The 17650-nt window shown below is 45.9% G+C and overlaps 1 protein-coding gene across 2 annotated transcripts in view; it reads right to left on the reverse strand.

Annotated features, from left to right (window-relative positions):
• The window catches only part of GSTCD (glutathione S-transferase C-terminal domain containing), a 390707-nt gene that overhangs the window by 16953 nt on the left and 356104 nt on the right, over positions 1–17650 (reverse strand). For both annotated transcript variants that reach the window (XR_003855814.1, XM_029596910.1), the window contains exons 9-10: positions 12395–12528; positions 9274–9304 (exon numbers count right to left, since the gene is read on the reverse strand). Coding sequence is in view for 1 of the 2 variants with exons in the window: in XM_029596910.1 (XP_029452770.1) it covers positions 9274–9304; positions 12395–12528 (165 nt within the window). In the remaining variant the exon portion in view is untranslated. The remainder of the gene's footprint in view (positions 1–9273; positions 9305–12394; positions 12529–17650) is intronic.

A 17650-nucleotide genomic window follows, 5' to 3' on the forward strand; every position in this document is an offset into this window, starting at 1 on the left:
CGAGATCGGGCCTCTCCCAGTTCCATCCCAGTCCGCTCCAATTAAGGAGCGGATTGGGAGAGAACTTCCCTACCCCCCCCCCACCCATATTCCCTCCCTCTTCCCCTCTTCTCCCCACCCCCTAAACCCATTCTCCTACCTTTTTTTTTGTTTTCTTTTGTTGCTTACTGCTCTGTTGGAGCAGAAGCAACTTGTGCACGCCGGCCGACTGCCGGCATGTGCTTCCCCAGTACAGCGGCAAATGGCTGCCGCACCGGCCGCCTCCAGTCCCGCCCCTCCCCACCCCCAGACCGCCCCTTTCTATGGGCCCGGCACTTCAGCGCGTAACAGGGGTTACACGCGTGGCTGGGCCCCTTTGAAAATGCGAGCGGTGCGCGCAAGGCCCGGCCACACGAGAAATCCCCATTCTTTACACCCGTGTCTGATTAAAAATTTGGCCGATAATTTTTTTCTGCAGTTTATTAAGCTAAGTAAGAATGAAACCTGAGCTTGTAACTGTTTCAGTTTGGGTTCAGCATAGCAAGAAGTACTTAAAGGTCTTACACTAGCTGAGACTGCTTGTCAGTAGTCAGAGAACAACATGATCACAATAGCATGAAAGATTCTTAAATCAACAAGGCTGTTGTTTCTAAAGGTTTTGCCTTTGCCACTTGTGATTCTACTATCCTGTAAAGAATAACAATAAAAAAAACAAAGGAAAGTAAATTACATCAAACAGAACTAGTAGCAAGTGCGCTCCCTAAACGGTAGCCTTTTTCAAGGTCATTTAAAGATTTTTATTGCGCAAAACCAAGGGAGCTTGTTTGAAAAAAAAGATTAATTTGTTTAAAAGGGTTGCATGTTAACCTCGTGTCCTAACAGCACATTTCCCTGAAAGGAAAATTAACCTAATTAATTCATGGAAATTAAGAGCCAGCTAACAAGATTGCCACATCAACAGTGTCTGGCCACCACATTGAAAGCTGGGCTCTTATCCAAATTGTCTTAAAGTGTTCGCAATTATACCATGCAAAAATGCAAGAGTTCAATCTGTCTCATCAAGAATCATATGCAATTCATATTTTGCGTGCACACAAACTGATTCTCTTCCATACTTTTTAAAATGACTTCCAGAGATATTGAATATTAAAAATTATCAATTAAAATTGAACAACCCTAGGAGTAGCATGTTTATTACCTGGATTACTAAGGAAAATCGTCTGTAGGCCTGATTGGTTTGGAAGCTAAATGCAATTACCCCCTGCAAAGTGCAGAATATGATTTGAAGGCTCTTTCAAGTGCTTATAGAGGATTCCTATATCTACATATTGGATGTGGTTGGAGGTTTGCAGGAGATTGTGTATGGGGCAGGGACTAGCACAAGAACAGTGAGGGGGTACCTGAGGCCACAATGGCGGGGACTGACTCTCTTTTTATTTTGGGAGTTTAGCGGAGGAGGGAGGGCTTGGGCATTATGTCCTGACTGCTTTTTAAATATTTGGGGGGCTGGAGAGGGTTGGGGGTGACGTATGAGAAACCTAGCTTTTGGCCCAAAGGGCTTTATTTGTTTTTTAAATTTAGTCAGCTATATTCTAAATAAAGCCCGTTAAGGCCAGAAATATCTAGGTAACTTTAGCTGGATAACTTTATTCGTGTATATTAAGTAGGGCGGCTAAAGTTATCTATGTAAATTTACGCAGCTATCTCTGCCGCTTGCCTGCTCACTGAATCTGGGCTTGCTAGGGTCTATTTAATAGACATCACTACCAGATGAGATGGTTTGCTTAGGATAAGCCATGGAAGCCTTTCAGTAGATAAAGAACCATTTGAATTCAAAATGTAGCTGTACCAGGCTACCAATTTTATTTTATGAGAGCTCTATTGATGCATTACCTAGGGGTTTGAAACATTAAACTGAAATGAACCAGTTTGCCATTGTCAAAATTAGTGGATGACTTTTGATTAGGGCATTATGGAGAATGGGGTTTAATATCAGTATTGAAAAGACTGCGTTGTATGTTTAAATCAGGTCGCATATTATTTTCTTTATCTTTTTTCAAAAAAATAAAATACATTCAGGCTGATGCAATACCATGCACTGTGGCCAGCGCACGGCTTAACACGCGATCGGATGTGCGTTTTGGACGCGCGTCCATAGCGCCCAATGCATTACGGGGGTTAGTGCGTCCAAAATGCACATCCAATTGAGTACGGAGCTAATAGCGCTCATCACATGGAAATGCCATGTAGATGAGGCTATTAAGTAATCCCCGCAATTAAAAAAGTTTCCCACGTGACCAATGCGCCCATTGCAATGCGGCAAATTTTACCCCAGCTCGGGGCTGCATGGAGAGTTTGCCGCGTTCAAGGGCTAACTGGAAAAAATAATTCCTGCTTTATGTGATTCCTCCACTTAGTGTTGTTGTGATACTAAGTAGGAGGAACCACAGAAAGCAGATTGAAGTGTAAAAAAAAAAAAAGTCTTGAAAAAAAAAAATTCTGGGCACCCAAGATAAGACGGTCCAGGCCATGTATCTTGTGTTGGTGTCATGTTCCGGTGGAAAACGGACGCTCGTACTGAGCATCTGTTTTCCCAGCCCACACTGACAGCCACCTCTCCTGGGCGCCCGATGCCGAGGAGGTGCCAGGGATACACAATGTTCCCTAGCACCTCCTTTTTAATGTGACCCTTCATTTAAATAATGCATCGTGCGCCCAGGGGGGATGGCTGGGCACACGTTAGGAGAGTGGGTGCTCAATGATGAGTGCCCGTTTTACGCGAGCTGATGCTGCACAATTTATTCAAAATTATTTGCAGTCCGATATTACAATATACTCATTTGATTTCCAATTTTGTGCTAGCCCTACATTGTGTTGTAGAAATATTGATTATAGAATTCTCTATATGAAGTGGAGGAGCAGCCTAGTGGTTAGAGCAGCAGATTGAGAACCAGAGAAGCTCAGGTACAAATCCCACTGATGCTCCTGGTGACCTTGAACAAGTCACTTTACTCTCCGTTGCTTCAGATACAAACTGTCAGGTCGATTTTAAAAAGCATTATGATTGCAAAAATGCCCACATATGCGCATCATGTGGGCCATGCGCGAGCAACATGGATTTTAAAATGCAGCAAAATATGCGCGTACGTACCTGCGCGCAGGTGAGGAATAAGGGGGCAGTGAATGGGTGTTATGGGGCAGGACCACAACTTACGCGCATAAAAGAAAATTATTCCTTACCTGCTAATTTTCGTTCCTGTAATACCATGGATCATTCCAGACGATGGGTTATGTGCCCTGTCCAGCAGATGGAGTCAGAAACAGATTTCTGGGGGAGGTGCTACACTACGTCACCACCCTCGTCATCATCCCCAGTATCTAGCCTAGCAAAGCCAAGCCCAAGAGGAAGAGAGGGATCAAGTAAATGTATTAACTAAAATTTAAAGTTTGAAAACTGTTAAAGAACAGAATGATAACCTCAACAGAGAACTTATTAACACATAAATATTTGAACAAAACAACTTTGAGTGCTAGAGTGAGTAGAAAAATAAGGAGAGCATAGTCGAGCAGAGATAGCCCACCTTAATTAAAACTTTCAATAGTAATGGGAGGGTGTCTGGAATGATCCATGGTATTACAGGAACGAAAATTAGCAGGTAAGGAATAATTTTCTTTTCCCTGTACATACCAGGATCATTCCAGACGATGGGATGTACCCAAGCTTCCCTCTTATGGGCGGGCCGTGGATAGCCCTGCTCGGATGACTCGATCCCCAAAAGAACCGTCTGATGATGTGGAAACATCCAGACGATAGTGCCTTGCGAAAGTATGGAGAGACTTCCACGTCGCCGCTCTGCAAATCTCCTGGACTGAAACAGAGCTAGACTCTGCCCATGATGCTGCCTGTGCGCGAACGGAATGGGCTTTAACCCCCAAAGGAGGTTGCTTACCGGCCCCAATATAAGCCGAAGCAATTGTCCCCTTCAGCCAGCGAGCAATAGACGTTTTGGATGCCATGTGACCCTTCCTGGGGCCCGACCAGAGAACGAAGAGATGGTCGGAAAGACGAAATTCATTGGTAACTTCCAAATAACGCAACAGACATCGCTTTACATCCAAAAGACGTAAATCCCTGGGTTCGTTTGATTTGAAGGAAGGCAACTCAACTGACTGATTGAGGTGGAAGGCCGAAACCACTTTAGGAAGAAAAGATGGGACCGTGCGGAGAGACACGCCGTCATCTGAAAAACGGAGATACGGTTCTCGACAGGATAGTGCCTGTAGTTCTGAAATGCGTCGCGCTGAACAGATTGCCACCAAGAAGATAGTTTTAAAAGTCAGATCTTTAAGAGAGGAAAATCTTAAGGGTTCAAAAGGTGAACCGCTAAGTGCTCGTAAAACTAAGTTCAGATTCCAGGACGGACAAGGAGGACGTAACGGAGGCTTCAAGTGACGCACCCCTCTAAGGAAGCGACCCACATCCGGATGAGAGGAGAGACGCGATCCTTCGCCACTATATAAGAGGACGCCCAAAGCCGCGACCTGTACTCGAAGTGAGTTGTAAGAGAGGCCGAGATCTAGTCCTTCCTGAAGGAAGGAGAGAATTTGAGATACGGAAGCATTGGTGGGGTGGATGTCGTGAGATCCGCACCAATTTTCGAAGACCTTCCAAACTCTTATATAAGTGACTGAAGTAGATCTCTTACGAGCTAGTAATAGAGTCGAAATGACCTCCTCCTGGTAGCCTCTGTACCTCAGTTTGCGCCTCTCAAAAGCCAGGCCGCTAGACAGAAGCGATCGGCCTGCTGTAAAAATATGGGTCCCTGCCGAAGTAGGCGTGGAATGTGGCTGAGACGTAGAGGGCCTTCCATGGTTAGGAGAAGAAGATCCGCAAACCACGGTCGACGAGGCCATTCCGGCGCCACTAGGACCACTGGACCGTGGTGATTCTCGATTCTTCGAATCACTTTTCCCACGAGAGGCCACGGTGGAAAGACATAAAGTAGGATGTTCCGCGGCCAAGGCAGGGCTAGAGCATCGATTCCTTCTGCGCCGTGTTCTCTTCTGCGGCTGAAGAAACGCGGAGTCTTTGCATTGCTTGCTGTGGCCATGAGATCCAGGTGGGGAGGACCCCATCGGGAGATTATCAAATCCATTGCCTCCCCCGAGAGTTCCCATTCTCCGGGATCCAGGCGTTGACGACTTAAGAAGTCTGCCTGTATATTGTCTACTCCCGCTATGTGGGAGGCTGCCAAACGCAACAGATGCCTTTCCGCCCAGAGCATTAATTTGTCCGCTTCCAAGGATACTTGAAGACTTCGTGTGCCCCCCTGTCTGTTGATGTAAGACACCGTGGTCGCATTGTCGGAAAGGACCCTGACAGCTCTGTGAAGCAACCGAGGAAGGAACCCTTTTAACGCCAGACGTACCGCTCTGGTCTCCAGACGATTGATGGGCCACCGGGCTTGTTCCGCCGTCCATTGACCTTGTAGAGAGCTCTCCTGACAGACCGCCCCCCATCCTGATAGACTGGCGTCCGTGGTGACCACTATCCATTCTGGTATGTCCAGAGATACTCCTTGAGCTAGGTTTCGGTATTCTAGCCACCAGTGGAGACTGTGGACGGTATCCATCGGAATTGGGAGTACCATCTGGTAGTCTTGTGAGGACGGTTTCCATCTGGAGAGCAGAGACCTTTGAAGAGGGCGGAGGTGGGCAAAGGCCCAAGGAACAAGATCGATAGTGGAGGCCATCGTGCCCAGGAGCTGAAGGTAATCCCATGATGTGGGTTCTTGAAGATCCAAGAATCGGAGAACCTGATCGCGAAGGGACTGAGCCCTTTCTTTCTTGAGGAATACCATGCCCTGTTTCGTGTCGAAATGTGCTCCCAGGAATTCCAGGGACTGGGAAGGAACTAGGTGACTCTTGGCATAGTTGACAATCCACCCGAGAGACTGGAGCATGCGGAGCACTATTCTGACCATCCGGCAACCCTGGTCCCATGACTTCGCTCGTATGAGCCAATCGTCCAGGTAAGGGTGTACCAGAACGCCCTGCCGGCGCAATGCAGCTGCCACCACTACCATGATTTTCGTGAAGACTCGTGGAGCCGTCGCTAGACCGAAAGGTAAGGCCCGGAACTGAAAATGTTGACCTAAGATCTTGAATCTTAGGTAGCGCTGATGATCCTTGAGAATAGGAATATGCAAGTAGGCCTCGGTGAGATCCAAGGAAGCTAGAAATTCTCCTCGATGTACCGCTGCTAGAACCGACCGAAGAGTCTCCATGCGAAAACGGGGGATTCGTAGAGACCTGTTCACCATCTTGAGGTCCAGGATGGGACGAAAAGTACCCTCCTTCTTTGGGACAACAAAATAGATGGAGTAATGACCTCGACCCCAATCGTAGGGAGGGACTGGTGAAATCGCTCCAAGTGCGGAAAGTCGGTCGAGAGTGGAAGCGACAGCTTCTTGCTTGTAACTGGATCCGCAAGGAGAGAAAAGGAACCTGTCTCTGGGAGGATGGACAAAATCCAATGCGTAGCCGTGCTTTAGAATATCCAGGACCCACTGGTCCGATGTAATTTGGACCCACTCGCTGTAAAAGAGAGAGATCCGGCCCCCCAGCCGGGGAACCGGGTCGTGGGTCCGACTGGCATCATTGGTTTGTCTTGAAGGAGGAGGAATTAGAGGAACCCCGTCCCTGACCCTCCCTGCCGGGACGGCGCCCTCGAAAGGGCCTGTTCCAGGAACCTGAACGTGAGGATGGGTTCCGAGGAGCTTGTTGACGAGTGTTTCGTGTCCTCCGCTGATTCCTGTATCGAGATCTGGAAGAAGAGTAGGAAAACCTTGAGGATCGTGGACGATCTTCCGGAAGCTTATGCACTGAATTCTCATTCAAAGATTTAATGATCTGATCCAAATCTTCCCCAAAAAGAAATTTACCCTTGAAGGGAAGGGATCCCAGGCGCGTTTTAGAGGATGCGTCCGCGGACCAGTTTCGCAGCCAGAGAAGGCGTCGAGCTGAGACTGCCGCTACCATGGAACGGGCGAGGACTCTGAGTAGGTCATAAAAGGCATCCGCCCCATATGCCATCACGGCTTCCAGCCGATCCGCCTGTAGGGCCTCAGCATCTGGTAACTCCTGCGAGGTAAGCAACTGCTGTACCCAGCGTAGACCTGCTCTCTGAGCAAGAGCACTGCAAATGGACGCTCGCATGCCTAGTGCGGAAACTTCAAAAATCCTTTTGAGAAAGACTTCCAATTTTCTATCCTGAGTGTCTTTCAGAGCCGTACCTCCCGTGACCGGTATGGTAGTGTGTTTGGTCACTGCTGACACAGCCGAGTCCACGGCGGGAACTTTGAGGATGTCCAGAAAATCCTGTGGGAGTGGGTAGAGCTTCTCCATAGCTCTACTAACTCTGAGGGTTGCCTCAGGAGTATCCCACTCACGGGAAATGAGTTGGAGAAAAGAAGGGTGAGTGGGAAAAGACTTGGCCAAAGGCCTTAAACCCGCAAGGAGAGGGTCACCTTTCCTTACGTTTGGTTGTGGTCCAACAGGCTCAGGAGGGGGGTCGATGTCCATTTCCGTCAAAATATGAGGGATCAGGTCCTCCAATTCCTCTGACTGGAAAATACGTAGAATCCTTGGATCATCTCCCTCCAGATGAGAAAGCAAAGTGGGATCATCTCCCGAAGGATCTCCCGGAGGGTCCCCCCCTGAGCACGAAACCGGGGGTGGAGGTACAGCTGAGGGATCCTTGGAAGGCTGAGGTGGAGCGCCAGAAGGAGAGGAAATCCCTTGGGAGGGGGAATCCCCCTGCAATGATGAAAGGCGGGCCAACTTTGGGGGAGGGGGGACAGAGAAGTCTGAAGAAGCATCCTTGAAATGCAAAAAAGCTTTGTGCATCAGAACAACGAACTCCGGTGAAAAAGCAGAAAATCCTCCGGAGGGGGCCCCTGAGGCCTCACCCTCTCGGTGACTGGGGTCTGCTGAGGTCCGCTGAGTTCTCGAAGGGAGTGCTGAAATAATCGGGGAGTCCTCCTCTGATAACCCCGCTTCCGAGTCTGACATTAAAATGGCTGCCGTTTCTGTGCTGAGCGGGAACGGGGCCTGTCTTTTTCTCAAATCGCGGTCCACCATTCCCTCGGCGTCCCCCTCAGCCGGACATGTTTCCCCATCGGGGAGGCAGCCCGAGCAACGCCCCTCCCTGACGATTTTAGCTCCCTGTCGGCCGCATATTACACAGGCCGCCGGGCGCGGCATTGAAAAACAATGAGGGGGGAGGGGCGAATAAGCGCGGCATGGATTTTAAAATGCAGCAAAATATGCGCGTACGTACCTGCGCGCAGGTGAGGAATAAGGGGGCAGTGAATGGGTGTTATGGGGCAGGACCACAACTTACGCGCATAACTCCGAATTTTAAAAATGAAACCGCAGCGAGCATTCGCAATATATCCGTGTAACTTTACAACTGCTCCTGATGAGAAGCAAGCCTGTAGAGCTCAAGTTGTATGGTTTAAAGGCTGGTGAGTTGTCCGGGTCAATTGGGCAATGTGCAGGATGAAAGACCTCGCTATTAATTGGATAAACTGCTGGATTAATTGAAAAACTGGGAGTGTGCCTCGTGTGAGCATGTTTTAAAATCCGCTGCCCTACGCGCATAAAAGCCGACATGGTCCTATTGAAGACACACGTGTGCTAGCTGTGCTCACGTAACCTCTTAAAATTAGAAGAATATATTTACACGCTGTTGGTACATTTTAAAAAGTACGTGTGTAAGTGCACGAACGTTTAAATATTCTAGCATGAATGGGTGCACGTGCGCTCATTTTAAAAATCGATCTCTTACATTATAAGCCCTTTAGGGACAGGGAGATACCTACTGCACCTGAATGCAACTCATCTTAGCTACCCATGAAAAGGCATGAGCTAAATAAACTTAAATAAACGAGAATTGATGCTTGCAAACAAACTGCAAGGTAGGCAGTGTGTGTATGGAAGTGTTTTCAAGTATATATTGTTTGTGCTTATACTTGAGGTACATTTTATTCATATCTAACTTGTTTTAAAATGATACCTTTACTTTCATCTATTTAAGGGAAATGCAAACTGCAGACATTCCTAGTTAAACAAAGCAAACAGGAATGTGACATGCTCTGAATCACTGAAAAATCATTCCTTCTTTAATTATACGGTGTGCATAGATTATTCCCCTATAAACTATGAGAAAACAAATATTGAACAGGGCACACAAAAAAAGAAAAGCAAACCACAGCTACACATTTAACATACCTTGTAGGATATAGCGTCTTTGAATGGATGACTGAAACAGAAGAGGACATGGAATGAGTCACCAAATGAAATAATGAGGCTGATTTCAGAGGTTGCCTTCCGACGCCTGAATGAATTTTAAATACAAATATTTTTTGCGTCCTGAAGACTACTTAGCAGTATTCAGAAGGGAAAAGTATAGGCGGGGCTCCCGATATTCTGTGACTCCAAGGCCTGCAGAAGGGCTACAAAATTCGGCCTTTTCTGAGGATTTGGCCAAGCCTTGACAAATTGCTGCGGGAGACCAAGGACCTTCTAAAATAAGAAAACCATTGGTGGCAGTACGATGGCGCTTGGGCATATTGCTCCTGTCCTGCCCGCCTGTCCTGAAAGAAAATCAGTGGTAGCAGTGTGAGAGGCGCAATTTTACTGTCTTCACCCCCAGGATCCCCTCACTCATCTGCTCATTCAGTCAGAAGATAAGAACATAAGAAATTGCCATGCTGGGTCAGACCAAGGGTCCATCAAGCCCAGCATCCTGTTTCCAACAGAGGCCAAACCAGGCCACAAGAACCTGGCAATTACCCAAACACCAAGGCCTTGTAGTGCCTCCTTCTCCTCCCCTGCTCAGCCTGAGCGTTGACTTTGAATCACGTGATTCAAAGTTGATGCTTGGGCCCAGCAGGAGAGGAGGATGAGGCGCCGCAAAGCTGGCCATCGCCTTCTCCTTCTATTTAACTGAATGAGCTGGAGAGTGAGGGGACTTGGAGGGGGAAGGGGTGCAGAACGTGTGACTTTGCATTCACGTGGGGAAGTGAGCAAACCTACTGAGAATCAGGAAGGAGGGAGGGTCAGAAGGGGGTGAAGGGAGGGAGAGATGGAGTGCAGTGAGGCTGGAGTCAGGGAATAGAAGGGGGATTGGAGAGGGAGAAGAGGCAGAATGCACTGAGGATGTGAGGAAGGGAGGGAATGTACTGACCAGGGACAGGAGAGAAGGGGGAGATAGAATGAACTGGGAATTGTAGAGGAAGGAAGGATGGAGTGAACTGGGGTGGAGAAGGAAGAGTGTGAACTGGAGATCATGGGGGGAGGGAGACTGAAGAACAGGATGGGGACAGGAATGACCCAGTGTAGAAGGGGTTTCTGGGGGCAGGGAAGGGAATGAATTAGGGTTTCTGAGAGGTTTGTAATAGGGTTGTACTGGTGAGTTAACCAGGATGAGTGAGGGGATCATGGGGGGGGGGGGGGGGGAGAAGTGAAAGAGGGGTTGTGAGGAATCAAAGAGGCTTTTGGAAGGGGGTCGAAGGAAAAAAGGGATGGAGGTGCATTGTAGGAGCTGTAGCTTCCTGCCTTCTTCAAGTCCATCCCAATCTTCCCTCCTCCTCCACCCCATCCCTAGCTCTCTCTTTCCTCCTCTTCCTATTCCAGTCTACCCTCCTTCTTTTGCACCCCATCCCCAACAATCCCTTCCTTCCCACCTTCCCATCCCTGATCTTTCCTCATCCATCCCACTCCTGACACCTTTTCTCTCCCTTTCCTCATCCTCCCTGAATTCTCTATCCTCCTTCATCTCATATCTCTCTTCCCCTCCTGCCTAAGATTCCTCTTCTGCTATATTCTCTCTTCCTATTCCCAGATTCTTTACCCAGCCCCAATCACTAAAATCCCTTTTGCCTCTAATAAAAAAACAAATAAATTTGCTGGACACAGAAATATCAGAAAATGACTATTTTTATAAACTTAACAATAATATATTATTTAAATCGTAACTATATGTAAAATCATGCAAATGTATTTATAAAATGTTTATTCCACCTATCTAAAATGCTAGCTTGGTTACAATATGATCAATAATATCACATACATATAATGAATCAATAAAAACAAAACACTGAAAACATGAAAAATAAAATAAAAGCATAAAAATCCAATAAAAGACAAAAAACATTACATTTCTAATCAGTATAAAAACAGCTCGCCACAAGAACATGAATGTCACTTTAAGCCAAGAGTTCTAAACAGCATCATAAAACACTTTGGGACAGATTTTAAAAGCCCTACACACGTAAATCCAGGAGGATTTAAGCGCATAGGAGGGTTACCCGCACTGGGCCTATTTTCAAAAGGCCCGGCGGCGCGTGTAAATCCCAGGGACGCGTGTAAGTCCCGGGGCTTGAAAAAATGGGCGGTCCGGGGGTGGGGGGGGGGCATGGCCAGAGGCCTCCGTACAGCCGCTGGTCCGGGGGATCGCGTGCCAGCACTCGGCTAGTGCAGGTGTAACTTCCACAACAAAGGTAAGGGTTGTTTTTTTTTCGGGCTGGGGGGCGGGACAGGTAGGAGAAGGTAGGAGAAGGGAGGGGAAGATGGGAAGGGAACGGGGAAAGCCAGCTGGGTCTCCCCGAGGGCTCGGTGCGCGCAAGTTGCACTATTGTGCACGCCCTTGCACGTGCTGACCCCTGATTTTATAACATGTGCGCGCGGCTGCACGCGCATGTTATAAAATCAGGCCTACATTTGTGCGCACCAGGTAGGGCGCACAAATGTAGGCTGCGCACATAGGTTTTAAAATCTGCCCCAATATTAATAAATAAACTTGATTAAAAGTATAAATAGACTATAATAAGCGTATCAAAGCCAAAAGGATAAACCCCCCCCCTAAACACAAATGTCACATATTTGCCACAGAATTTGCAAACTCTTGCTGCAGAATCTTGAAAATGTTGCCGCAAGAAACCAGGGGTTCTGACTATAGGTTTCAGTTCACTAAATCCAAAAAGATGTTTATTTTATTGTACTGCCAGAAAAAAGAACATTTGGCACATTAAAAATATATATATATGAAAGAAGTTTTTTGAATCAGAAGCAATTCATAACATTACTGTTTCCTATGCTTAAACACATAAGAAAACATCTACCCTCTTTACTCTGTTTATAGAATGGTCTGCAGCAGTTGTGACTGATGTGGAACTGCTGTGCCTGATGAAACCTGATACCAGTTCTTGTGCATTCCTGATTTCTGTTGCTGTTGACTGAGAAATTCAAATCTTCAGGATGCAAGACCTGTTCTGTGACCTGGACTCTCCCTTTCACACGGCTGGAAAAGAGAGCCTGCTTGTCTTAGAAGACAACTGAGATTCCTCACCTTCTGGGAAATGTAGACTTCACGGTATTCTGAATGAAACCGTAGCAGCATGGGCAGATGATAAAGCTAGCCCGCCTCCCGACGCAGTGCTCTATCACCATGTCTGTAGCCACCCCGCAAGCATGTAAGGCCACCTATAACAAACAAAATAAAAACTTACAAATCTTCATTTTCAAGTGAGTTTTGCCACAGACACTGATCCAGTCAATACTGCTTGCCTCTTCCATAAGGCAACAAAAATACACTTCACTATTTTCTTGGAAGTCATATTTTTTTTAAACATTAACAGCATTCATATTTGTCAACATTCAGACTTATACACCCTGGTCTGGGATTAAAGCAAAATTTACAGCTTGACTTGCAAGAAGGAAAAAAAACCAGAACAAAAATGAAAACTATAGTTGCGATGGAGATGGAAATATAGTTGCGATGGAGAAGGTACAGAGAAGGGCAACCAAAATGATAAAGGGGATGGAACAGCTCCCCTATGAGGAAAGGCTGAAGAGGTTAGGGCTGTTCAGCTTGGAGAAGAGTCGGCTGAGAGGGAATATGATAGAGGTCTTTAAGATCATGAGGGGTCTTGAACGAGTAGATGTGACTCGGTTATTTACACTTTCGAATAATAGAAGGACTAGGGGGCATTCCATGAAGTTAGCAAGTAGCACATTTAAGACTAATCGGAGAAAATTCTTTTTCACTCAACGCACAATAAAGCTCTGGAATTTGTTGCCAGAGGATGTGGTTAGTGCAGTTAGTGTAGCTGGGTTAAAAAAAGGTTTGGATAAGTTCTTGGAGGAGCAGTCCATTAATGGATATTAATCAATTTTACTTAGGGAATAGCCACTGCTATTAATTGCATCGGTAGCATGGGTTCTTCTTAGTGTTTGGGTACTTGCCAGGTTCTTGTGGCCTGGTTTGGCCTCTGTTGGAAACAGGATGCTGGGCTTGATGGACCCTTGGTCTGACCCAGCATGGCAATTTCTTATGTTCTTATGTATCCTATGGGAGCTGGCTAAAAACAGAAGTCGATGTGCCTCTTCTGCCCGAGACTCTCAACTCCAGTCACTGAGGGCCATGAATTGGGCTGGTTTTCAGAATGTCCACAATGAATATTCATCAGACATATTTGCAAAACTTGGTAACTCTAAAAACCAGACCCACTTGTAGTCTTTGAAGATCAGAATTGAGAATCTCTGACCTATGCAAGTCAATCATTTATCCATCCTCTAAGTCTTCCTTAACTCGAGAAGACACTATTTATTTCTTTTTATTTAAAATTAGCTCGTGCCTTTTCATTAGTAGCTCAAGGCAAGTTACATTCAGGTACAATACATATTTCCCTGTCCCTCAGAGAGATTAAATTTCAAACCTTACTGCAGTACAGCATTTGTGTGCATAAGTGGATACATGAAGATTAATGCTATTATTTTATAAATCGTGCAGTGGGAGATGTACAGTTTATAATAGTACACATTTCTTCTCCGGAAATACTCATATATATATTGTTTCAGCAAGCGCACACATTTCCAATGCAAGAAAACACATACTTTCTCTACTCATTTTATAAACATACATGTGCAAAATTTTGATGTATAAAAATAACCCCCCAAACATGTATGTGTAATAACTGATTTATACCTGGAGGCCAGTATTTTATTAAGTATATGCGTATACAATTTTGCACATGTAATTGGAATCATCAGTTCTCCGATACCTCTACCATTTCACCCAGTCCTTCCACCCAAAACTGCAGACAATAAAAAAGTCTGATTTCACTTGCGTGAGTCGATTAGCAGGTGTAAAACTATACAATCATTTTGGTACTGTACATGCATATATACATCTTACAACATAGCAACTATCTCCCAGAGTTCTGAACCCTGCTCCAGAATGCCCCGACACTGCTCCTTACTCCCCTCAGTAAAATATATACATAAAAGTGAAAATACGTGCATCCTGACACTGTTTATAAAATAGCAAATACACGCAAACATGCTACTCATGCACCAAATCCCTTTGAAAATTCACTCCTAGGTTTTTATCGGAGGCAATGGTAGGTAATGCCCTCTTGTAAAAACTGTTTCCTTACTGGTGCCCAATCTCTTTCAGAGGTAGAGAGGGGGAGGAGAAGCTCTTTATATAAGAAACACAACGCTAGAGACTGAAATAAAACAAGAACAGGGAAAAGTTGAATCACTGTGGGTTGCCCTGAAAAATACTATGGGAAATTCTCTATCCATCGTTATATTACAAAGTCTTCTAGCACAGAGAAAGGACGTGGATTTAGGTATAATAAGAGGCATCACCAGGATGGTGATACTGATACGCAGACATGAGGGAGAAAGTGCAGGTCTACTTCTACGGCCAAGTCCAAAAGCAAAACACATTCAAGCAGCATTGTCAGAATTATCAAGAAGGCTGCTCCCCCTGTAAAAATGTTGAAAGTAGTAATTTTGATACGGATTTGACAGTGCTTGGTTTTGATCATTACATAACAGAAATACGGGGCAACCTGCACGGAGTGGTCGTTGCTACCATAAGAAACTTGCTGGGCACAGTGGATGGACAATTTGGTCGTTTTCTGCCTTCAATACCATGTTTGTATGTTACTATGTTGTGGTCTCATTTCCCTAGTGGCACTGAAGAAAATCCACTGAAACTGAATTCTGGCATTTTGTAACCTGGTAATTTTTTCAGTGATAAATATACGTGAAAACAACGATAGGGGATAAAGAGCACAATAAAATATTTTTGGGAAATGTTGCAAACTGGCCTGTACTATAGTATTTAGGATACATTTAACAGCAAATACAAAGCTGCTACTTATAAATACATTTCTATCATAAGAACATAAGTAATTGCCATGCTGGGTCAGACCAAAGGTCCATCAAGCCCAGCATCCTGTTTCCAACAAAGGCCAAACCAGGCCACAAGAACCTGGCAATTACCCAAACACCAAGAAGATCCCATGCTACTGATGCCAGTAACAGCAGTGGCTATTCCCTAAGTATAATTGATTAATTGCAGTTAATGGACTTCTCCTCCAAGAACTTATCCAAACCATTTTTGAACCCAGCTACACTAACTGATCTCATGTCATCCTTTATGTACCTTTTTGCTCCAAAACAAGGAATGTCCATAACATCAAAATAGCAACAGCAATGTAATATTCCAAAAATAATGCTAAATAATAGAAAATAACTTATAAGGGCAATTTTCATACTGCCCACACCATTGCAATATCTGCAGTTAAGTTTTACCTTTGGACTTTGAACTCATTTTCAAATAGAAAGTATGCATGTTTTCATTTTGAAAACTGCCAAAGGGGAAGAACCCACACAGAGATTTATTTATTTTAATAACTTATAGCCCAATTCCATCAAAGCAACTGTGCTACGCAGATTACAATAAAACATATACAACTGAAACAAAATAAAATACATAAAACAATTTGCACTTCCTTTTCCTGTGGGTTCTTCTTTCCTCCCCCCCCCCTCCCCCCAAAAAAGTGTGTAGTTTTGAAAATCCCAAACTACAGACATCGTTTTCACTCCCAACATGACCTCGCCCCGGGAGAAGATGGAGAAAGCATGCGCCTTGTGGCACTGCATGCAAGGAGCCCATTTACTCATGGAAATAACTGTTTACGGTTTTGGAAATTGCCAATTACAAAATCTGGCTAAAACCAAGAAAAAAAACACAAACTTAAAAGTAAAACTTTAGATTTGTTTAGTCTCTACAATGAAAATCTGTGTTGGCACATGGGAAATTTCATCCTTGTATAAAAATGCACATTTCTGTGAACCTGCTTTAAATTCATCTTGTGGTTCGAAAACTCCGATAGCAGAAAGAGTTATGGTTTTGTAGCCAGTACTCCCTCTATCTCTCCCCCGCCAAAAATTAAAAGTTTGCAGGTACAGTGTTTTGTAGGGGTGTGCATTCGGTCCCTACGTATTGGCAATCCGCAACGGATGTTGCCATATTCGTTGTATTCGTGGGGAAACGAAACGTATCGCGATTCCCCACGAATACACAAATCTTCGCCAAATTATTCGGCCGCCTAAATAAATCAATTTAAACAAACCCCCCACCCTCCTGACCCCCCCAAGACTTACCAAAACTCCCTGGTGGTCCAGTGGGGGGTCCGGGAGCCATCCCCTGCACTCTCACACCCTCGGTGCCGGTTTCATCATGGCGCCGATAGCCTTTGACCTACTATGTCACAGGGGCTACCGGTGCCATTGGTCAGCCCCTGTCACGTGTCCATTGGCGCCATCTTGTGCTCCTACCATGTGACAGGGGCTGACCAATGGCACCGGTAGCCCCTGTGACATAGTATGGGCAAAGGTGATCGGCGCCATTTTGAGTACTGGCATCCGACGGCCGGAGTGCAGGAGGTCGCTCCCAGACCCCGCTGGACTTTTGGCAAGTCTTGTGGGGTTCAGGAGGCTCCCCCAAGCTGGCCAAAAGTCCCTGGGGGTCCAACGGGGGTCCCGGAGCGATCTCCTGCCCTCGGGCCATCGACTGCCAGTAATCAAAATGGCGCCGATAGCCTTGGCCCATACTATGTCACAGGGGCTACCAGTGCCATTGGTCAGCCCCTGTCACATGGTAGGAGCACAAGATGGCGCCGATGGCCATGTGACAGGGGCTGACCAATGGCACCGGTAGCCCCTATGACATAGTAGGTCAAAGGGGTGGGCTGAAAGTGCACGTACATCCGGGTTAATTCTGTGCAGGCGCTAAGTATGCGTTTCTAGTGCACATATGCTGCAGCTGCTAATTCTCCAAAGGAAACCACGCGCATTGATTTGCTCGAAAAACTGGCTGCAACGTACATGGGCTGAAAGGGTGCACCCAATTTGCAATTGAAGCTGGCTATTCAAAACTGTACCCCCTAGGAAGGTAATTTTCAAAGGAGTTACATGGGGAAAAAGTAGCATATATCATAGTAATATTCAAAAGCCCATTTATGTGCAGCAAACCTGATAACTCAGCCTCATGGAGGAATTTTCGAAGGTGCCGTGTGCGTAAAAGTAGCAATTTTCATAAACCCATTTATGCGAGTAGCTCCTTTTGAAAACTACTGCCTAAAACGTGAATTTTTAAATTCGTGCGCGGGCGTTCATGTGTGCGCAGTTCCTGGCACGTGCACATGTTATAATATCCGCTACCCCGCGTGCACAAGCACGCCCAATTTCATATCGGTGCTCACGTATATGCACGCGAATACCGACTCGCGCACGCAAGGGGGGA

The sequence above is a fragment of the Rhinatrema bivittatum genome, chromosome 1, assembly GCF_901001135.1.
Source record: "Rhinatrema bivittatum chromosome 1, aRhiBiv1.1, whole genome shotgun sequence".
Taxonomy (NCBI): Eukaryota; Metazoa; Chordata; class Amphibia; order Gymnophiona; family Rhinatrematidae; genus Rhinatrema; species Rhinatrema bivittatum.